Here is a 23,338-nt window from a genome sequence, read left to right as displayed (position 1 = left end):
GCCCAGACGGTTAGAAGGTGGTACAGACTCTTGAACCATCTTCGAGGTACTCTCCCCACAGACGGCGCCAAATGTTTTGAGTGTTTTTGTCCCTTGGGAGAGTTACGTCACGAAGTCTGATCCGGCTGAGTTGTACCCGCAAAACAACGGAGACTTCGGGTGGTTGAAGCTCCGCCTCCGAAGGTCAAGTTAGTAACTTGAAAGGAAATAAAGAGTACGGAAATTTAGGTGGGGATCTGCTTGGATTCCAAGCTCAGGTGTTTTTCTGATGAGAGAGAATGTAGGTGTAATAAATGATTGAATGTGTCCCCAAAATGGGGAAATATCACCCTATTTATAGGGTCATTGGAGAACGTGCCCTTATCTAGGTCACTTGACCTAGATTTCAGTGGGCTGCGCCGTTTTACGACGCTTCTTGGGATTTGGGCCCTTGAAGGCCGCCATTTCAGGGATGTATCCGAGGGGGCCATGTGTCAAGAGGATATTAAGCCACGTGGGTCATCCTGAACTTAACACGTGGCATCCTCTCATTGGTCCACGTGTCTAGGGTATTTTTACCTTAAACAGGTAGAAAGAAGATGTTGCTTCTGGACAAGCGGGCTGAATGGATAGCCACACAGTTTACTCCTATCCCGATATTAATTGGATGCTCCTTTTACTGGTACAAGGCTTCATCTCCCAATTTATTTAACTTAAGAGGTCATTTCTACAGCAAAATAACACACAGCTGCTATTTGGTTAAGGACTACCACAAGTTGATGTTGTGATTAAAACAAGTGTGAAAATTATCCAAAACGGTAAATTGCTATCTAGTTTGTTTTTCTTTTTTTTTTTTCGGAAACAAAATTGCTATCTAGTATCAAAACCAGATAAACTCTAGTTTTTAGAAATTAAGACGAGCAATTTATGGCAAGACCAAGCCACATTTTATTCAAAACTTAGGAGCAACACAATGAATTCATGATAAATTGAATGTATAGTAAACCTTGGACCAAAAAGTCTACTAGTTGGAAATGAAGAATATTACTACGTACTACAATTCACTCACCTATAATATTTCACATCAAACAGTATATGAAGGTAAATGTACAATAATGTATACCATGTATTCTCCATTTGGTGCGAAAGAACTAATCATATCTGTTGTTCCTAAACATCTGCTTCATAAAAAATCGCATCTTAGAACAATTTGCAACCAAAATATGATGCCAAAGCAAAACTCCCTTTGCATTCATTAGCTAGAGTCAGCCTCTGGCTAGTACGATTTTGCAAAAATTGCGACTTCCTCAGCAGGACCTCCTGTCATCAAGCAAGTTTTTGTCCCTTGAGGTTGTTCAAAAGGGAAACATCTAATTGTTGCCCCGGTTTCTTCTTTTACTTTCAACTCATCCTTGTCACTGTACAAAGCAATGAGAAACAAATTATAGTAAACAGATACATAATGATCACATAATAAAGAAAGGAAACGATTTCAAACTCTTGCTCTAAACATCAGCTTCTTAAATCTTAAGTAAGAAATGATACATGGTAGGAGAAAGAATGGCGGAGAAGAAGAATACCTGCCAGACCAAGGACCCCTTGCCCACTTTCCATCGGATACTGCCGCTTTAAGCTCTTCATATGATGTCACATCCAAAATGTTACTGCCAAATACAATTTTAGTCAGTTAACATATTTTTAAAAAATTCAAAAAGGCACTCGATACAACCAACATAGAGGTACAACTAATAACTACTTTTCTGCATTAGAAACTGAGAAGCATGCATACTTCCATAACACAGCCATATGACACACAAGTAAAATCCTTATACCAGTAAGTAATGCCTGGTAATCTTCAACAAACGTAATACTATTTTTGCAAGCTATTAAAACGGTTATCTGAATACACAAGACTCATTTCACAATCTGGTGAAACGGCTATCTGAGTTTTTTTTTTTTTAAAAAAAAAAAAAAATATTCTAAACCTGACAACAAATGGTCCAGTTAACAAACAACTCTTTCTAGAGATGGGACAAGCTCTTCACATAGAACATCGTTGTCTGAATCTCCTTAAAGTTGATATCACATACCACTGGATGCTGACCCACAACAATCCCTTTCTGCATTTCTCTTCCAGCACATTTCCAGGCCACACCTCGCCCTAGCCCAAATTTTGATGGCCTAAACATAGATTTTCAGATTTGGAACAGTTCCACAACCTTGGTAAACATGGCTGTGTATTTGGGATGCTGGAACTTTTACAAATACGACTTGGGAAAATTTTAACTTAGCACTATTGCCAGCAACTTCTGCTGTTCTGCACATAGCAATGGGGTCTATGGGTCCAAAGACCCCATCATCAAATTATCAGTGACTTCCAGCTAGTCTATCATATCAACCATTAAAAAAAGGGTTAACAGTAATGGATTGGCAAAATCAGTGACTTCCCGTGGGTCTGCACCTAAAGTGTGCTGATGAGAGGCAAGAAAAAGAGAAAGGAAGAGGGACAAACTTGATAAATTTATTAATTACACCTATCATACTAGGCCATACTGCAGTACTGGGGTCAATTAGTAAGATATATAAGGTGAATATACGTCGGCCCAATTGAAGAAAGAAATCCCAACTGATTATAGAGCATACCTCAACAAGATTTAATGCCTATATTTTTAAACTTAAAGTTATTCTTTATAAGCAGGTGAGTAAACAACTCCTTCTGAACAATTGTAACAAGTTCTGATCATCAATAGCTTGTATCCTGCCGTATTCAGACTTCCTACAGTCATACATACTCCACTTCATTCTTATACCCCCCATAGGAATTTCAATATATTTAAGGAAACAACAATTAAGACATTCACAGTTGATTAAATCCACCCCTGATCAACTACAGTGTAGACTGCTTCATGTAAGTACTCAATGCATTAAAGTCACATATCATATTGTGACATTGAGAAATTTTTACAGGCACTACAAGTTGGAACAGGTAAGAGTATTCTCATTTCTAATTAAAAAGAGAAATGACCTTGTTAATACACTTTCCCACGTTGTGTTTATGATATAATCATACTCTATCAATTTTGGTAGGCATTTTAAGAGGGCACTTCACGAGGCAAGAACAAATTAGAAAATTAGTTCTATACAGTCTGGGAACTGACATTATTACAAGAATATAAGACAATTTCTGATATTGTGAACAGCTTCATGTTGTACAACAAAAATCCACTTTATGCTACGTTACTAATTTTATTTGAAGTTTTCTAAATAATCAGCTTTTGGAAGAGGCTCACCATCAGGTAATGAAAAATCAAACAGCATCATTCAATTTTTCCTATAGAATCAGTTCTCTTTAATATTTTATAAAAACTAATTACTTTATCTAGTCAAAATCAGACCAGATAACATTAGATCAAACCAGAAAATATATTGATATCTGTTTGCTTATAGCTATGTATCTTTAAATACACATTAGTAATAAATTAAAATATTGACATAGTTGAAAAGTAGTCATTGAGAGTTGGAGACAAATCTAACACACTTCATAATTTTTTTCTTACATATTCTCTTAATATGCGAATCAAACTAGTACACCAGATGAGATCAAAACTGAATCAGAAAGATTAATAAAGTTATACCACAACACCTTATTTTCTGGTGAAGAGATTAAGTTCAAAACCTGGACTATGCCATAGTCTCCCCACAACATGTAACCCACAAATGATTTTAAAGCCAGTAAAGGATGTTAAGAACTGTCCACGTAAAGGCTTCTGCTTCACCCAGAAGTTTTATGTCCCAAATAACTTGCTAAGAGAGGACCTTAATTCTTAATTGAAAGAAGACAAAATATGGTGGTGATAAGCAAGCAAGCAAATGAACCCGTATTGCTAGCACCAAAGCCTCCTACCAGATCAAAATACTGCAACTTTTGTCAAGTTTATGAAGGAGCAACTAAAGTATATGAGCCTCTAAGGATCCATTTGGGGGTGGGTACCACCGGACTGGCATAGGAAGTTGGGATTTTCGACTAATAGGAAAAGACAGCAATCATGGCATTCTAGTAATCTGGTTTTTAAAGCCATACTGTGCAAAATTTCAGGTCCATAGTCTCCCCGTCTTTATCTAAAAGGTTTTTCAAGGGTCTTTCAGAACAGTCTCTAGCAGTTTCAAAAAATTCTACCCAAGGTAGGAATCTTAGGATTTGTACTGGTTGTTTGTTGTTGGGTCTCACCTTACTCACCTTTTTTTATTCAATCTTATAAGTGTTTTATTTTTAACTTTTTTTACATACCTAACAATAAACATAGAATGGGATGTCAAATTAGTAGTCACACTAGCATAATGACATAGTGCATAACTGTGCACAAAGCAGCCTAAAAACAGAATGCTCAGTTCACAATATAGTTTACCAGAATTTATCACTATCAAAAGAAAAGTAGAAGAATCACAAATAAAGCAAAGGAGTATACCTATCACGGAATGATGTTGCCATACTCAACAATGATGCCTGCATTTCATCCAACTTGTCTTTTACATAAGAAACCAGAACATCAGGTTCCATGGATACTCCAAATACTTTTCCTTGTTTACCAGGAATATCTCTTCTTGATATGACCACACTTTTATTCAAAACATCACGTGGACCAATTTCTATTCTTACAGGAACTCCCTGTCAAATAAATTTTGATTTAGAGAGCCAGAAAGAAGATGTAATCGTATCTAAGATGCTCTGAGTTATCCCATTCTTAACAAAGATGCATCCAAAAACTAGTATACTCAAGGAAAAGTAAAAAAACTGATAATAAAATAAAAATTAATAAAAAACCAATAAAACTTTAGCAACTACTACCTAACAAAGAAAAATAACCAAGTCTCTCAGAAATCTTTTTTCCTTAGCAATCAGCCTATTGATATGGCTGCATCCCAGCAGTTTCATGGTGTAAATATAACTTATATTGTAGTAGGCCAACAAAAGCATCGGAATTGTAATGGCAAATAGAATATGTTGAGCCTTTGGCCTTAACCAAAATTCATTTTGATCACAGCAACAAGGAAGTATGGGAGATGTATTTGTCACAAGTATGTTCCATTGTTTACTAATATTTGATTCCAGCATCACCAATTGTTTGACAATTCACTCCTAATTACTAATTTAGTATGAAAGCACTGCTTAAGTAGGAAAAGATCTAATAGGATCCAATTCAACATCCAAGGTTAATAGATGTCACCATTTTAAAAAAATAAAGTTGTACATGAGGAAAACATTTCACACTAATTCATCAAATGAGCTATGTTGTTAAATACCTAAATATGATGCCACAGAAATCTAAAAATGGTATAAATATGGCATGATGCTTAAATGTCTAGACTACCAGTGATTTGAGATAGCAAAGCAGTATAATGGAAAGATAAATGCAGTAACAATGACATGATAAAGCATACAGAAAATCATATGTTAAAAAAAATAAAATAAATAAAGTGCTGGGATGCCACAAATAAGCCTCATGACAATGATCAAGAGTGAATTCACACCTTCATTTCCCAAAAGTTAAATTTCCATCCAGGGGTTTGCTGCTCAGAGTCGTCAAATTTAACTTTAATCCCAGCACTTTTCAAGGCTTCATAAGTAGAAATGCCAGCATCAAGAACTCCTAATTTCTCTTCTTCCTTTTTCCAAATGGGTACAATCACAACCTAAAAGGGCATATGATCAATATAACACGAAATCAGGAATTAAACTACACCAAAATAAACAGAAAATTACTCAACATGACTTGAACTATAGAAAAGACTAACTCATGATCGAAACTATAAGTTGTACATAATCTACACATATAACTATAGTCCTATACTATTTAATGAGTAAATCAAAAAGTAAAAGCATTTTACTTCAAGGATGACATTCCATCAAACCAGAATGACGTTTAAGGTCTCTTTGTCCTCCCTTTCAAATTTCATATCTTTGTTCTTCATTTTCTAGGTGAGGGGCAAGTTGTTTCTCATACAATCTCAGCCTTAAACTGAAAATACTCTCCGATCCTACAAGTTTAACTATTTTTCATTTGAGGTGTTCCAGAAACTTACCTTACTAGACAACTATTTACACCTTTCCACTCATTTTTGTTAACTTTATACATAATTTCTCACCCCCACTCACCTTTTACTCCATCTCTTTTTATTATTCTTGTCTCACATCCAACCACTTACCTGAAGCTTTCCATGATTACAGTAAGTGAGACAAACTTTCTAGATCAGAAGGTGTGTGTTTGTATTGATTTTGATGGAAAAAAAATGCTAGGGATTAGCATGGTTTCCAGCAGTATAAATGGCAGAAAATTAGGAAGAAAAAGCTGATCATAGTATTAAGATGAGAATTACAACTTTCGAGAAGTGGATTCTCCCCCAAGTATGAGCTTTCGAGAGGCTCACTCTCTCCCAATAACTAACCCTCACAATATTCAACATATCCTCTACCCTCCTAATGAGGCCTATTTATAGAAAATCCCTCTTAACAAATCTTTAGCTTATTCCCCAAGCTACTAATAATAAGCTATGACTAACATACCCTTCAACTAATATTGATTCCTTGCACTGCCCGCCACCCAAACTTTCACCTTGTCCTCAAGGTGGATGGATAGTAGTCGGCACTCAATTCCTGGCAGTGGCAATGATGAGCTGTGTCCAACTTCTCGTGACAATCGTAACCAAGATCCTGCTTCAGTGAGGTGCTGAACTCGGTGGAGAATTGATCTTGTTCTAAATCCCTGTAGCAGACATCAGGTAGTAAATTCTGAACAGGGACTAAGTAATGGGGGCAGGCAATTGATTTGTGGATATAAGCCTTGTGTTTATAAAGCTGGATATTAGTCTTCCATCATATGTCTTACATGGGTTGGAGGGACATGAGGAAGGGCTTTCTTTTAAGAGCTAGGTAGGTTGAAAAACTAAATGTGAGGAGTGGGATTGGTAAGCTGGACATAAGAGATTGGGCTGTGAGCTAGAAGTTTCACTGATGGGCCTTATCTGATTTAAGAAAATTGGGCCCATTTCTCCCTCTTCAGAACCCCATTTTGCATTTTGGTATGAAAAAGACCCACAAAGTCTTTTCTCAGCCATTATATCATAAGTTTGGTAATTGGCAAAATTACCCTTACTAGCATATTTCATTTCTGACTTCCTCTCCAAGCTAACAAGAGACCCCAAGCTTCTCTCATACTCCATTGTTACTAGAATATTCTGCAGCAAGTACCATGGTGCCTCGCCACCCAAAAAATCACCACCACTAGCACGCTCGCCCGGACCACCACCGGACCCGCTCCCTCTGGCACCACCATGCTCGAACATTCCTTCCAGCGGCTTACCTACGAGAATATTACATCCATCACTCGATTTATTGACACCTCCTTGACCACTGTTTTCCTGGCCACCAGATGTTCCGGTGGTAAAATCATCTCCACCAGTAAACTCAATGTTACCACTGCCACCAGATCTGCCGTCGCCTCTACAACCACTCACCGTCAACCTCGGCCCCTGATTTGAGCTTTTCTACGACGGGAAGCCAAATATCCCACCACCACTACAATTTCCGACACAACCTCCTGGACAACTACCCGAACCACAGCATCCGGCACCACCTCTCTCAAATATTCCACCATATAAACCACCAACATAACCACCTGCCTTATTTCTCGACCTACTACTTTCAAAATTACCGCTAACACCACTCGCGAAATGCAGACCACCAGTTTCGCCGGTGCAATCACCTCGATCTCCACTGGTAAATCCACCTGCAAAATCACCACGTCTTCCACCAGCACCTCCACGAGATCCTCCACCAAGTTTCTCCACCATCGCGCCACCGGAGAAGCTGCTAATGACGGAACAAGAGTACTGTTCAGATCTGGAAATCTCCATATATACTTTTTCCTCCACCTTCTTTTCCTCTTGTGATGCAATTTCTTCCTCACCACATGACAACTCACATGTGGCTGACTGCTCACTGACCTGATGTTCTTCCTCCTTGAGGTCTTCTTGAATTGCACCTAACTTCAATCTGATCCGAGAAATTGCATTATCGAAAATGTTCTCTATGTTCTTGCACATTCTCTGTAATCTCATCTATTTTCGCCTCAAATTCTGCCTGTGAGAACAGTTTAGTGGACTCGCTGGTCGTCAGAGCTTGACTGAACTCACTGTTCGCCGGACTTCCAGCAAGGTCACCGGGGACCGTACTGCTCTTATACCATTTGTTAGGGATTAGCATGGTTTCCAGCAGTATAAATGGCAGAAAATTAGGAAGAAAAAGCTGATTGTAGTATTAAGATGAGAATTACACCTAATTAAATGATAATTCCACTTTCGAGAGCTGGATTCTCTCCCAAGTATGAGCTTTTGAGAGGCTCACTCTCTCCCAATAACTAACCCTCATAATATTCAAGATATCCTCTACCCTCCTAATGAGGCCTATTTATAGAAAATCCCTCTTAACAAATCTCTAGCTTATTCCCCAAGCTACTACTAATAGGCTATGACTAACATACCCTTCCCCTAATATTGATTCCTTGCAAAAAAGTCATTTTATTTAATCAGTTTTCCTAAAAATAATATAACTAAAATAAGGTAGTTTTTGAAGGAGAACTTTTTGCCTACAGAAACACAAATTCAAGCTTTAGATAAAATTGGCATGCACAATTTGTTGACTCTGTAAGCAATCAGATTCCCTTTCCAGTTGTCCCATCTTTTATTTTTCCATTTGTTACAAATAAATTACAATATTCTTTGCTGCATGATGAAATGCAGCCACTAAGTTCATGCCAAGATGTCACACATTGATTATATAAAAGAGTAGTTGGAAAATACAACAAGTTACCTGTATAGGAGCAACCCTTGGAGGAAGCATTAAACCAGCATCATCACCATGAGTCATGATTATACCACCCACAAAACGCGTGCTTATAGCCCATGAAGTCTGCCACACATGTTGCCTTTGCCCATTGTCATAAGTAAACTGCATATATATGTTCAAATCCTTCATTCAACAAGCAGCATCATTTCAGATTAAACATATGGAAGCAATAAGTCCCACTAGGCTGAACCTGTGTGCCAAATGCACGTGAGAAATTCTGTCCAAGGTTGTGGCTAGTCCCAGCTTGTAGAGCTTTCCTGTCACCCATCATAGCCTCGATTGTATAAGTTCTATCAGCTCCAGCAAATGTTTCTACCTTTGATTTCCTGCCTGCAATTACAGGTATTGCAGCATGCTCATAAGCAAACTTTGTGTAGACATCAATCATCTGCAAGGCCTGTAACAAGAAAATTTTATCCAGAGTTAAGAGTATTGCCATTTATCACATCTAACAACTTTAATAATAATAATAATAACAATAACCATAACAATAACAATAACAATAATAATAACAATAACAATAATAAACAATAGTAATAATAATAAACATAATAATAATAATAGTAATAATAATAAACATAATACATTAGTAATAATAATAAACATAAACATAAACATAATAATAATAGTAGTAAACATAAACATAAAACATAAACATAATAAACATAAACATAAACATAAACATAAACATAAACAATAACAATAACAATAACAATAACAATAACAATAACAATAACAATAACAATAACAATAACAATAATAATAATATAAAATAAAAAATTTAGAGAGAGAAAAAAAAAAAAAAAAAAAAAAAAAAAAAAAAAAAAAAAAACCTCTTTCTCTGCCTCTTCTGGAGTGGAATGAGCAGTATGACCTTCTTGCCAAAGAAATTCAAGAGTCCTCACAAATGGCTTTGTGCGCATCTCCCATCTTGTGACATTTGCCCACTAAAAATGAAACTTTTAGACATAGATAGAAGGAATAAAAGGAGAAATATAAAGTTCCTAGCTTATTGTAAACTTACCTGGTTAATCATTAAAGGAAGATCACGATGACTTTGGATCCATTGAGTGAACATATAGTTTACTATAGTTTCACTAGTAGGTCGAACCTGCCAGAACCTCAACAAGTACAACAATCAAAGCCAAGACTCAGTTTACCAACTTTGATGCAAAAAAAAAAAAAAAATAAATAAATAAATAAATAAAAAAAAAAAAGAAGAAAAATAAAAAAAACATAAATTAAGAAATGTCAAAGGCATAAATAATGAAATTGTCATTCATAATAGTACCACAAGTTTTTCTTCGAGTTCCTTTCCTCCACCAATAGTGACAACAGCTAATTCTGGACTAAAACCTTCAACATGACTAGCTTCTTTCTCTATAAATGAATACGGTATAAACTGCAAAAAGGTTTAAGAAAAAATGGTGTCAGATAAATAACTTTGAAAAAAAAAGGAGAAAAAAGAGAGGGAGGGAGACAGAGATATTGCAAACTCAAGCAACACTTGAAAACATATAATGCCCAAATCATAATATGATATCTCCTGAGATTTCATTCAGTTTGAAAGCATTTCATTTATATTGGGAATGCTCCATGTAACTCAAAAAGGTACAGGGAATTTTTGAGAATGATAACAGAGTGTACAAACTATACACCAATATAGGACAGAGTCCTTAAAAAAAATAAAAAAAAAAAATAAAAAATAAAATAAATCAAAGCTATCTCACTTTACAACATGAACACCCTAGACAAACATTAAAGTTAATTGATATACACCATTCTATGTTCTATTCCACAAAGACTCCTAGCAATAGCTCTACTTTTAACCAAGTAGTACTTGTCTAGCAGTAAGGATTGTAAGATCAACCCCACTAGGGGTAACTAGGGGGTGGGATTACTTAACCTTTGCCCAAACCCCACTCCCAAGGAGCCTAGCCCAATAACCCAATTTATAATTTAAAATCATCCCTCTTTCCCACACTTTCCATCTCTCCCACAAAATTTCCCCCCAATTAATAACCCGCCATATAAACATTTCCTTCAAACTTTTGCAACATAATCCCTTAAATTGGATATCAATTAATCTCCTAAAAAATGAGAAACCATTGGTGTTTCAAAATAAAAAATTATTATACCAAGATGCTTTAAGTAACAACCTTTGCGCTCTTCTTGTGCAAGTATGACAACCCTTGGTAAAAATTTATTATACCAAAATGCTTTAAGTAACAACCTTTGTGCTCTTCTTGTGCAAGTGTGACAACCCTTGGTGTCTATAAATGCTAAAAAGTTACTAATAATACTTTTTTTTTTTATGAAATTTACATCATGAAAATAAATTTTACTAGAGAAATGAGGGCTAAATACATTAAAGTACCCTCTTCTTCAATATACTGCATAACTCATGCATCTCACAAGTAAGAGATACTAAACAGACGAGCACGAAACTTAAAGAGCTTTATTTACATAAATACCTTATCCTTCATTAGTATTTCCTCTTGAATATATCAACTCTAGATTTATCAACAAACTTTTCTTAGGGCTGTTTAGTTCACCTGAATTCGAGTTTGGTTATCAACTAGAAATTTATTTCATATATTATTCATTTTCGTGACGCAAATTTGTCAAGAGTAAACTGTATCCACAACTTTCAGCACCTACTTATTTGGATATCAAATTTTTTCGGATCAGTTTGATCAGATAATGACTCAATCTAATTCACAGATTTACTTAAACATTATGTATTCAAAAAATCTGATCCTAACCCAACTATTTCATATCAAATACCCGCATTGTTGGTTCCTTTTTCTGTTTATGGATTGGGTTTTCCAGATTATTGCATAGCCCTATTAGTAACTAAAACTGAATATTACTGGTAAGTACGTATTTTATAGCTATTTTTTACTAATTTGTAGTATATACTATAGGAAGTTACCAATTTTTAATAATTAAAACTGAATACTACAAATCGAAACTTATTTTAACAAATTAAAATTAATTTAATTACACTATTCATCACTACATGAGGTTACCGGTCTTTACTGATTAAAACTGGTATTTTCGAATAGAGCTAATTTTAACTTATTCTTTATTAGATATGGAGTATTTTTTTTTACTAGTTCGCTATATTACGTATTGCATGAAACTGATTTTCACCAACTATTACTGATTTCTACTATTTACAACCTATTATATCCTTGATTCCCTTTCCCTTTTCTTATTACCCCATGTTAAACGACCTCTTATTTATAAGATGGGCTAAATAGAGCCTTAATTTGGAGATGTTAACCAACTGTTACTTTTCCATGATGAAAATCTGTTACGAAGTATTTAAGTGTGTTACGTTTGATAAACACCAATTAATCATTTACCATCAAGATTAACAATTTCATGTAATCAGCTATCAACAATGGACTCAAATGGGACAAGTCAATCATTTCCTCAAATGAACTCGAGCTTCTACGCAAATATACAAATTAATGTGTTAATAAAAGTATAAAACAACCAATCAAGAGACAAATAATTCCAACTAAAATTCACCATCTATGTTAGAACATCTACTAAAAAACAATTATACAACCAACATAACTGAACTGCATATAACTCAAAAAACAATCAAATATACAAGACAATTAGGGAAGAACACTGGTACCTGTGGGAAGTACATATTGCTGTGACCAGTTTCCTTGAACTTAACATTTAAATAATCCTGAAATACCCAATTAACCAAACATATCAATAACTAATCAAACAACAAAAAAATTCCAAGTAACAACTCAAATTATAACAGGTACAATGTCAACCACCCAATAATTATAATCAACCCAAGTAGTGAATGTCAATTAGCTCAGTTGGTTAAAGTTGCAAAGAGTTAATACCCAAGACATGAGATCAAAACCCAATAAAAGAAGAAAAAAAATAAATTACTATTCAAATTACAACAGGTAAAATGTCAACCACCCAAAAATAACAATCAACCCAAACTGTGAATGTCAATTAGCTTAGTTGATTAAAGTGGCAAAGAGTGTATCCAAGATATGAGATCTAAACCCAATAAAAGAAAAAGAAAAAAGAAAAATTAACAATTCAAATTACAACAGGTACAATGTCAACCACCCAGAAATTATAATCAACCCAATAAGTGAATGCCAATTAGTAGCTTAGTTGGTTAAAGGGAGTGGTACATGATATCAAAACCCGATTGAAAAAAAAATTAAAAAAAATATATATACCTGAATGGACTCCCAGATAGCATAACCATAAGGGCGAATAACCATGGTACCACGAACAGGGCCGTAATCGGAAAGCTCGGCATGATAAATAATGTCAAGGTACCATGCACTGAAGTCCTGAGAACGTGGGGTGATTACTTTGTCTTGGGATTTAGGCTTGGTGGTGGAAGTGAGTGTTGAAGCGGATGTCTTTGCTGCTGATGTACTTCTGGTGCAGAATCTGATGGTGGGTTGAAGATGGTGGTGGTTGCGGCGGCGGAGGATAGCCGTCGAGCGAGAGGAGAAAGATGGTAGGATGAAAATGGAGGAGAGAGAAGGTAATCGGAGAGTGAGTGCCCCCATTTTTTTCAGGATTTTGGTGGAGGCGAAACCTGGATGAGGTTCAGCCGTTCAGGGTTTTAACCGTAGTGAGAGAATATACTAAGGTTAGTTTTTTTTTTTTTTTTTTTTTTTTTTTTGAAAATTGGCTTAAAATAATCTCAACTATCAACGGTGTTTGCAAAATAATACAAGCTCAGCTATTTGCTTTTAGCGGTACCAACTTTTATACTATATGTGCAAAATAGTACGGCGGTTGGCAAAGGTATCTTACGGAATATTCCGTTCACTTTTTTTATTATTTTAATTTTATATTGTAAATTAAACCCTTTTTTTAAGAAAAATATGTTATTAATTATTGCCTACCTCATGTTAATTGTTTGGCGAGACAATTCCCCTTCCCACTGTCCATTTCGTCATCTTCCAAAACAACCCATCCAAACTATTACGGCTAATCTCTTTGGTTTGTTTTTTTTTTTTTTTTTTTTTTGCATTGTTAATTTGGTATCAAATATTAATTTAATTTTTCAAATTACCAAATAGAAGTTTAAAATGCATTATTATATTGATATAATTAGTTTTTAAATTGTTTAGAATATCCAAAAAATATTCCACATTCACCATCCAAAATAAAAGTTTCCTCCTACATGAACAACCTATGAATTAAGAGGTTACAAAAAAAAATGTTTATAAAGAACTACTAAAGTCCTTAGTTCTTGTTGTAAGAGTCTTGAGTTGAAATTGGTCCTCCATCATCCATAAAACTTACTTTTTCTTTGCCTTTGCTTCTGAACATGCGTTGATACCTGTTTGTGTTGGTTGGCTGCATATATTAAAAACATATTAAGATTAAATAATTGTCCATAAGACCATTACATAAAATAGACAAACATAAGCATAGAATGAGTGATGAGAAACATTTACTTACATTTATATGGGTGCTTGGTAGACTCCAACTCCTACTGGGACCTACAACAACAAATGCAAACAAATATATAAGAAAAGGAAGTCAGCAATTTAGGGTTTAAGCTAATCACAAAAAACTCACCATGGCTCCATTTCCTCTACCCTTTCCCCTTCCCCTTCCCTCCCCTTCCTGAGTCAGGTGCTGCTACAATTTCTGCTACACTAGCAGTAGTAGTAGTTGAGCTACCATCCTTCCTCGGTCTACCCCTCCCTCTTTTAGATGGTGCTTCAACTTGTTGGTCTTTCAAGGGGCATTTCCTTTTGTTATGAGCCTTTGATTTGCAAATTGAACAAGTCATTTGTATACCATGTTTTGTGAGTTTTCCGGGTTTTTTTGGGTCTTCATGGGGGTGCTTTCTTCTACATTTTCTTGGTCTACCAGGACCGATTTTTATCAACGGAGGTTGTAATAGCAACTCCTTTTTCAAGCCAGACCTTTCACTAACACAAGGGTTGATAGAAACATCATATGCCTTCAGGTAAGTGTCCTTACGTAAATAAGCATCAACATACTCCTCACAATCGTGTTTTAACCATGTCACTGCTGAAATAACATGGGCACATGGCAATCCGGTCAGATCCCATTGCTTGCAAGTGCAAGTTCTCATGTTCAAGTCCACTACGAACTTGTTGAGATGGTCTGTCACTTGAAACATATTTAAGTTCGAAGCTTGAGAATAACATTTTCTTGCTTTTACTTTGTTTTTCTCAAGCTTGGTCCTAAGTCTTGGACAAATATCATCATTTACTTTCTCCATCTCAAGTTTCTTAACCACTAACCTTTCCATTAAAGCAGTCCTTATATCCTCTAACATGTCGATAATATGATTTGACCTAGCCTGAAGTATGTACCCGTTAAAAGTTTCCACCATATTGCTAACAACCACATCAGACTTGCATGAGGGCAAGATATAAGCTCTACAAAATTTTGTAGGATCACAGCGCTCAAAATCTTGCGCTGCACTTGGAGAAACCTCTCTCATTTCTTTAATTGCTTCTAGTAACTCAATCTCTGTGTAAGCCCACGTTGCTGCGCAAAACAATTATTTTAACTCATCGCCACGATTCCCAGCCTTCCAGTTTGCATGAATGTGCCTAGCACATAATTTGTGATCAGCGTTTGGGTACACCTTAGCAACCCCAGCAACAATACTCTGCATAATTGAGCAAAAACGATAATAATATTACAAGATTAACAAACAAAGACACATAATTTCATGTAAAGAATTGAAAGCTAGCAGATTAAGGCACTAACCTTGTGTTGATCAGAGATAAATGTCCAACCTGTCCCATTTGTTCCTTCGAGACAATGCTTCACTTGAGTAAGAAACCACTCCCAATTGTCGTTATTTTCCCCTTCAACTACTGCCCAACATAAGGGATACATCTGATTATTTGCATCTCTTCCAATTGCACTCAACAATTGACCACCTAAAAAGGTTTAAGAAAGCATCCATCTATGCATAGAAGCCTCTTAAACCTGCTTTGAACCCCTTCCGTAAGCCATCAAAACATACAAAGAATCTTTGGAAAACGGGTGGCCCTTTAGTGATATTGGGATTAATTACCAATTCAAAATGGCTTGTTGGGTTAGACCTTTTCAACTCTTCAATATACCTACCTAGTTTTGCATAATGTTGCTTCATACTACCGTGAAGTAATTTATGTGCTGAAGCCTTTGCCCTATAAGCCACCCATTTTGACACACAAACTCCATAGTTCATTTTTAATAACTCAATTAGCTCTTTTGCAGGCCAGTGTGGATTCCTCTCAAATATGGGTAAAAATTGTTTTGCGATCCATGAACTTTTAACCTGACAATTCTTCAGTATACTTCTACATTTGTGATCATCAACCACTGTCCTAACAAATAGGGTGCACTTTTTGCTACTCCATGATGCATATACAAAAAAAATTACAACCATCTTGACACTTTGCAGCCACCTTTTTCTTCTTTTTATTTGCAATACCAAACCTTAAAGAGTATCCATTATTAACTCCATAGCAAATCATTGCATCCTTAAATTTTTGAACAGTGGGAAATCCCATACCAACTTGCCAGACCAACTTAGTGTAATCAGTTCTCTCATCAACTAATGGGATCATTATCCTGTGGCCGAGAATCTCATCTTCACTCTCACCGTGACTGCGCATATCTCCATCAGAGTCATCATAATCGGATGCATAACCCTTTCTTTTTCAAGACGAATGTCTCTATCAAGCATTTGCTTCTCCAAGTCCCTGTACAACCGATGTTTTTCCTTAGAAGATGCCCATTCCTCATCACTCGTAGGTGCCTCATCTTCATCGCCCTCACTAACAACCTGTTGTCCACCACTAACCTCTCTCATTGTATTTTCCTTTAGTTCGTCATCAGTGGTTGATAACTCTTCATTCTCAGGATCATACAATTCATCACCAGATAAATCACTTCCCTCGAACTCCCCAACTAATTCTTGCCATGACAAAGGTTGTTCTTCGGGTCTAGGATCTTCCCACATGTACCTCTCATCATCATCTACATAAACTTGAGTAGATGGAGCTTTGTTTGCATTGACACTGGAAGGAAGTAGCTCAACGACTTCAGGGTCATTAACTCCATGAATAGTGTATACATCAACCACTTTATGGATTTGTAAAAGTCTAAGGAGTTCTAAGGCCTCTTTATCAGTTTGCATTTGCATCAAGCCATGTTCTATTTATTCGCCCGGTATCAAGTAATAAAAGTTCATTTTCCCCTCATAGTGAAAATCATTCCCAATGCCAACAAACTCGAAATATGAACACTTATCAGGATCCACAGTCACATAATCACATTCCCCACCAACATATTTAAGAGGTGACCCAACGAATTTCCCACCATGGTGCCATTTTAATTCATAGTTATCTGGAGCCATTTTGAACTACAACCAAACAATCAATCCATAAACTAATTAACACATTACACACAAAAATTATCATACTTAACAATATAAAAGTCAAATATTGAATGTCATACGAACTCAGAGAATAAAAATAACATGGAAAAGGTTGACTTATCAACTTCAAACAAATATTTAATAAAAATGGGGGAAAAGGTAGTAAGAGCCCTAGTTAGTAAATTTAAAAATGAATATCATAAAAGTTTAAAAAAAATCACATACCTTGATTGCAATATTGCACAGGTTCCAATTGTTGTTGATATTTGAAGAATTTTGTTCAAAAGCTTTGTTAGTATTCTTCGTACGCCGTAAATTTTTGAGAAAAACGAAAAAGGAGCAGAGTTTTTCGATGGGTATGTTTTGGAAGAGGACGAAATAGAAAGTGGGAAGGGAAATTGACTCGCCAAACAAGTAAAATAAGGTAGGGAATAATTAAATAATTAAAACATATTTAATATAAAATATAAAATATTTGATTTACATTATAAAATTAAAATAAAAAAAAAAGTGAACGGAATATTCCTCAAGATACCTTTTCCGGTGACCACCGTACTATTTTGCACATATAGTATAAAAGGTGGTACCGCTAAAAGAAAATAGCCGAGGTTGTATTATTTTGCACACACCGTTGATAGTTGGGATTATTTTAAGCCAAATTTCCTTTTTTTTCGGAAATATACTATTATCTTTGAGAAGACATAAGTGGGGCTGTGGGGGCGTTTGGTATGTGGGAATTAGGGTTGGGAATGGGACTTTTTAATCCCACTTGTAATAAAATCCCTTGTTTGTTAGGTGGGAACGGGATTAAAATGGAGAAGGGGATTGGGAATATATGCCCTCTATTCCCATCAAAATAATCCTAAGGAGGGGCTGGTATTATGATATGGGAATTGGAAAGGGTGGTAAAATGACTATTTTGCCATTAATGAAAAGAAAGAAGGAAAGGTTTTGACAAGGACATTTTTGTAATATTGTTATTTAATACCTACCATATTCCCATTCAACAACCAAATAAAGACTTGGGCTTACTTTTATGAATTCCCATCAAATATTCTCAATCCCCATCCCACCCTCTAATCCCCAAATTCCCATTCCCACATGCCAAATGCCGCGGTGTTTATCTAAAGGAGCCCTCAAGTGCATTGTTCTGGTAAGGGTGACAACGTAATTTTGTCAACAAGCAAAATTAATTCAAGAGAATTCGCCGATGTTCTTTAAAGTTGCTCTGTTGAAATATGCTCTAGTATACTGTGCTGACTCAATCTACTCTGCTGACACCTACTCTTTTCTGTTAGAATCTCAAAAGAACATAATCTTCATCTCCCTACCTCTCCGTCAATTTGACATCCATTATCTCTCTTCCATCACTCAAATTTGAAGCCTTAAATGGAGAAATGATCGGCTGCAATGGAGAAATCGAAGATGGTGACAAACTCCTATCTTTTGGGGTTAACCATGCCGTTTGTTTTTCCATTTCTACTTAGGATTTTAGTTTTATTCGACGCCGCGCGAAAATATGTTGGTGGACATTGTGGTTATAGAGGAAGTTTCAATGGAGGAAGAAGTTTGAGTATCTTCGATGGAGGACGAGCAAGGCTTGAGCATCTTCAAATGGAGGAAGATAATGTTCAAGTTAACAGTGTTTATCAAGATTATTTATAATTATTTTATTGAACTTTACAGTTAGGCAATAGATAGAATATCTATAATGATCTGGCACAAGTATAATGTTGTTGTTATTTACAATCGCGCCACTAGATAAACATATACTACGTTTATCTATAAGACTAACTAGGGCTCCCTCATATTATAATAACAAGCTACGTGACACACGCTACGCGTGTATATAATAAGAAATTTATTAATTTACTCATAATATTGTTATTGTGGTTTTTTTCGAAAATCAATACTTACATAAACTTTAAATTTAAGAACGAAATTTTTTTTGTCAATAGGACATCTACTCCACTTCGTGTACCTCAGTTAATCTTAAAAAATTTTGTTGATCGTTGAGTTTTTATATAATATAAAAGATTGAAAACTATACTGTAAACGTCTACGGTAACTCGGTAATAGTACGTATATAGATTAGATTGATGTATAATTTTCCTTTTATATTTTCTAATAATTTTTTAGGTTTTTTTTTCTTTGTAACATAGACTTTTTTGAGGGAACTATATTGGTATTATTATTTTTTTTTAATAAAATCATGATATAGTTATCTTTCAACAAAGTTTAAAGTGGTTTTTTTCAATAAAAAAAAAGTATATGTGGTTTGTGGTTAGTTACATTCTTTTTTGTTTATGAAAAGTAGATAATTTTTGTTTGTTTTTAGTAATAATAATTCTGGTTAGTGGATAGTTAGTTTTTAGTTTTGTTTTTTTTATTTGAACTTGTTACCCTAGTTCAAAATGGAAAATTTCAGAGGTTGTTTTTTTGTCGATCGTATTGTTGCGTTAGAACATAATGACTTATTTTTTATGATTATATTTCATGAATTTTGAATGAATTGTTAAGTTTTTTTTCCTAGTAGTGTGACAATCTAACATTATTGAGTACTTTAAAAAAACCAATAAATATTTTGATGATTTTAAAGTAAGTGAAAATGTTTCGCTAGTTGTACTTTTTTTTGTTTTAAAGTTGAAATTTTCGAGCCCTTTTTCATACACAATACATGTTTTGAACTTCCGAGTGGTTTTCCGCTGCGATAATGAATTGTTATGTTTTTTTTCCTAGTAGTGTAACAATCTAACAATAATGAGTACTTTAAAAAAGCCAATAACAATAGTTATGTGTACTTAATAAAACTCAATAAGGTTTTAATTATCTAAGTGATTTTAAAGTAAGTGAAAATGTTTTGCTAGTTGTACTTTTTTGGGTTCTAAAGTTGAAAGTTTCGAGTCCGTTTCTTTTAAAGACAATACAGGTTTTAAATACCCGAGTGATTTTCCAGAGCGATATTTTGTTAGTAGGCTGATTTTTTATTAATTAGATTGTATATATTATATTTTCAGCTTTTTTGCTATTTTTAGAATGTTCTCATTTTTATTCTTGTGTAGTACGTTTGCAGTGTTATTACAAACAGAATAAGAAGAAACATGCATTACGATTTTCAATGGCACTAATTCACTATTGCAAATTGCAGATGAAGAGACACGAAATTGACATAATGTTTTCATTTTGCTATTTATTTCTTTTTTTAAGAGGTTTTCTTTGTGAAATTCTTCTTCCTAAAAACGATCTCAAAGAGACACACTTTGAGTTCCTCTGAATTTTCATCTGCTGCTTAAAATGGCTGATTTTAATGGTGGTTCCTCGTCAAAGTTTCCTGATGTTTCAAGCGAACATGAGAATTTGTATTTCAAGTCGTTTGCTAGGAGGAAAGCTGAACTCAAAGATTCCTTAGCCGTGAATTTGCATGTCCGTACAGAGGCTGATCGGAGATGTGATGTTTTACGGAGGGAGTTGGCTGAGTTAGAGGCTGAGATGTCTCAGTTTAAGGATTTTGAAAAAAAAATCAGGGCATAAGAGGGTTAGGGTTGATAGTGACTGTGTTGGTGTTATAGAAGTTGTTAGTGGTAGTGATGGTGAGGCGGAAGTTGGTTCTAAGTCAAAGGCGTCTCGCATGAGAGACGTCTGGTGTGGTGGTTAATGTCGAGGGTGGGGTTGTTGACATGGAGATTTTCTCGGATGATGAGGATATTCAGTTTATTGCAGAGGTCCCTTGTCGAGTTGTCGAGGAGGTGCAAGGGGAAAGTGCTGATCAAGCTGCTTTAGTGGTTCATTAGGAACCACCAGTGGTTCATGAGGAAGTGCAGCCTGAAGTAGAAGAGCAACAGGAAGAAGATGAGGAAGAAGATGAGGAGGAAGATGAGGAAGGAGATGAGGATGAGGCACAAGACGAGGAAGAAGAAGATGAAGAGGACGATGAGGGTGAGCCTCAAGAAGAGAAGGTTCAGGGGAAGTGTTTGAAGAAGAGGCAGGGGATGATGATGATGAGGGACAGGAAGTGGATCCCAGGGAGTTTAATGTAGAATCCGAGGATGATTTTGGAGATAACATATATCATTACTCTCCCGGGGATTCTGATGTAGATTCGGAAGCATTCAAGTTCCCCTCGCCCTAGTAGTTCGGGTAGTAGTTTGTTTAGGTTTTTTTTTGCAAGCTTGTGAAGTGTAGATTATAGTCTTTTGCATCACTTTGTAGTTGTTAGCAACTTTTTAGTATATTAGATGTAAATCTATATAGCTCTATTAGGTTGTAATTGGAAATTTGAAATTAATGAAATATGGTTAATATTCAGATTATTGTTTTTAGAGTTTGTTTTGTTCTGTTCCTTTTTTAAGAAAAATAATATTTGTGTCTTTTGCAATATTGTGTGTTGTGATAGTATATTGAGATATGTTATTGGTTTTTGACGAGGGTTAAATCGGTCGCTACAATCTAACTCTCAATCAAACAATACTTATACGAACACCCTATAACCAAGTACAATGGCAAATAAAGGTTCGGTCCACGAGGAACGAGAGTAATTGCAAATCAATCTTAAACCTAAGCTAGTTCGAAATCAATGGAAAATGGTGTTCTAAAATACTACTAATAAGATGGGATAAACCAGATAAACTAAGACACTAGGGAAGACGGGAATTCACCAAACCATCGGTAACTACGCAACAAGGAATCACAGAGACAAACGGGACATGCAAAGACTATATGTCTGATCAATATCATGAGGTAGGAAGACAACGGGCAATATTAAGCTTGGATTTCTCATGCACTTAACATTACTCGATACATAATCAAACCACATTCAACAATGAAATACTCAATTCACAATCTCTTGTTCAAATCAAGGATATCATGCAATCAAATTCAAGATTCTAGGTTAGCTACTCCTATTATAATGAATTAACATACAATCGCATATAATCAATTTAATCACAATCCGTTTATCAAAATCAATCCTCAATTACATAGGTTACCTAGGCCGGGTTTCATCCCGAAACCCTAGCTAGGAGACTACTCACACATATTCATAATCAAAGAAATAATGAATTCCAAAAGCATAATAGATATAAACATGAATTCTGATTAAGGAATAATAAAGCTTGATTAATAAACAAGAATGAATAATACCAATTGTATTGATGCGAATCAATGGAAAAGTTCAGAACTTTGATGTCCGTCGTCAATGAATAATACAAAGAATCTTCACAAATCTTGCTTCAAATCAATCCAAGAAAACTAAAATCGCTAGAATAATCTCTAAGAAAACTAATGAATCTCTAATACTAAGAACGTTCTCCAATAACTCTCTACAAAGGCTCTCAAAAACTATCTCTAAAACTGTCTCTCTAAATCTCTCTCCTTAACACTCACAATAGGGTTATATATATATGTTTTAATTTAGAAAGCAATTGCGCAGGCTGCCCTTCGTAAATCAGCACGACCGTGCTAGAAGTGGCACGGCCGTGCAAGCATGGCAGTAGCTGATCCGCAATATATTCAATTTTGGCACGGCCGTGCTGAATCTGGCACGGCCGTGCTGAATCTGGAAAATAGCACGGCCGTGCTGAATTTGGCACGGTCGTGCTAATGCCTGGCACGACCGTGCTAATGCCTGGCACGGCCGTGCAAGCATAGGCAGGAAGGTTGCAGGCACTTTGGTCTTCTTAAAATAGTCACAACTTCTTATCTAGAGCTCCGTTTGAGGCGTGCATTATTTTTGGCCCACTCTTGAGGCAGACGCCAAGGAGTTGGTGAAGAAATGTGACAAGTGCCAAAAATTTGGCAAACTTATTCACCATCCGGCTACTGATCTAACGGCCATCCACAGCCCAATCCCGTTTTCAAAATGGGGCATGGACATTCAAGGTCCTTACACGCCTGCTCCAGGCGGAAAGCGCTACATCTTGGTGGCTGTGGATTATTTCACCAAGTGGGTGGAGGCTGAGGCGGTTAAGAACATCAAGACCTCAAACGTAATTTCCTTCATCTGGAAGAACATTATCACCCGGTAT

The 23,338-nt window shown here is 35.7% G+C and overlaps 2 protein-coding genes across 2 annotated transcripts; both read right to left on the bottom strand.

Annotated features, from left to right (window-relative positions):
• Positions 1-903: 903 nt before the first annotated feature.
• LOC110739377 (proline--tRNA ligase, chloroplastic/mitochondrial-like) lies at positions 904-13,499 on the bottom strand. The gene is made up of 11 exons (XM_021919832.1): positions 13,114-13,499; positions 12,534-12,590; positions 10,173-10,283; positions 9,906-9,992; positions 9,715-9,828; positions 9,072-9,278; positions 8,846-8,983; positions 5,509-5,670; positions 4,446-4,645; positions 1,560-1,643; positions 904-1,397 (listed from the first exon to the last, which is right to left on the bottom strand). The coding sequence occupies exons 1-11, from the start codon at positions 13,453-13,455 to the stop codon at positions 1,256-1,258; spliced, it is 1,644 nt and encodes a 547-aa protein (XP_021775524.1). The 5' UTR covers positions 13,456-13,499; the 3' UTR covers positions 904-1,255.
• Positions 13,500-14,495: 996 nt separating this feature from the next.
• LOC110739410 lies at positions 14,496-15,380 on the bottom strand. The gene has a single exon (XM_021919869.1). The coding sequence runs from the start codon at positions 15,378-15,380 to the stop codon at positions 14,496-14,498; it is 885 nt and encodes a 294-aa protein (XP_021775561.1).
• Positions 15,381-23,338: the final 7,958 nt, after the last annotated feature.

Source organism: Chenopodium quinoa, unplaced genomic scaffold, assembly GCF_001683475.1.
Source record: "Chenopodium quinoa cultivar QQ74 unplaced genomic scaffold, ASM168347v1, whole genome shotgun sequence".
NCBI classification, from domain to species: Eukaryota; Viridiplantae; Streptophyta; class Magnoliopsida; order Caryophyllales; family Amaranthaceae; genus Chenopodium; species Chenopodium quinoa.
The sequence above is the reverse complement of the archived record's forward strand: the minus strand, read 5'-3'. Positions and strand labels throughout refer to the sequence as shown.

Bases quoted from the DNA above. Each gene is read 5' to 3' on its own strand.
- LOC110739377 (XM_021919832.1), bottom strand. From the start codon at position 13,455: ATGGGGGCACTCACTCTCCGATTACCTTCTCTCTCCTCCATTTTCATC. The intron at 5,671-8,845 runs GTAACTTGTTGT...ATGCCCTTTTAG, and splicing joins CAAGGGTTGCTCCTATACAG to GTTGTGATTGTACCCATTTG. The intron at 1,644-4,445 runs GTATACTCCTTT...TGTATTTGGCAG, and splicing joins GCAACATCATTCCGTGATAG to TAACATTTTGGATGTGACAT.
- LOC110739410 (XM_021919869.1), bottom strand. From the start codon at position 15,380: ATGAGAGAGGTTTCTCCAAGTGCAGCGCAAGATTTTGAGCGCTGTGAT.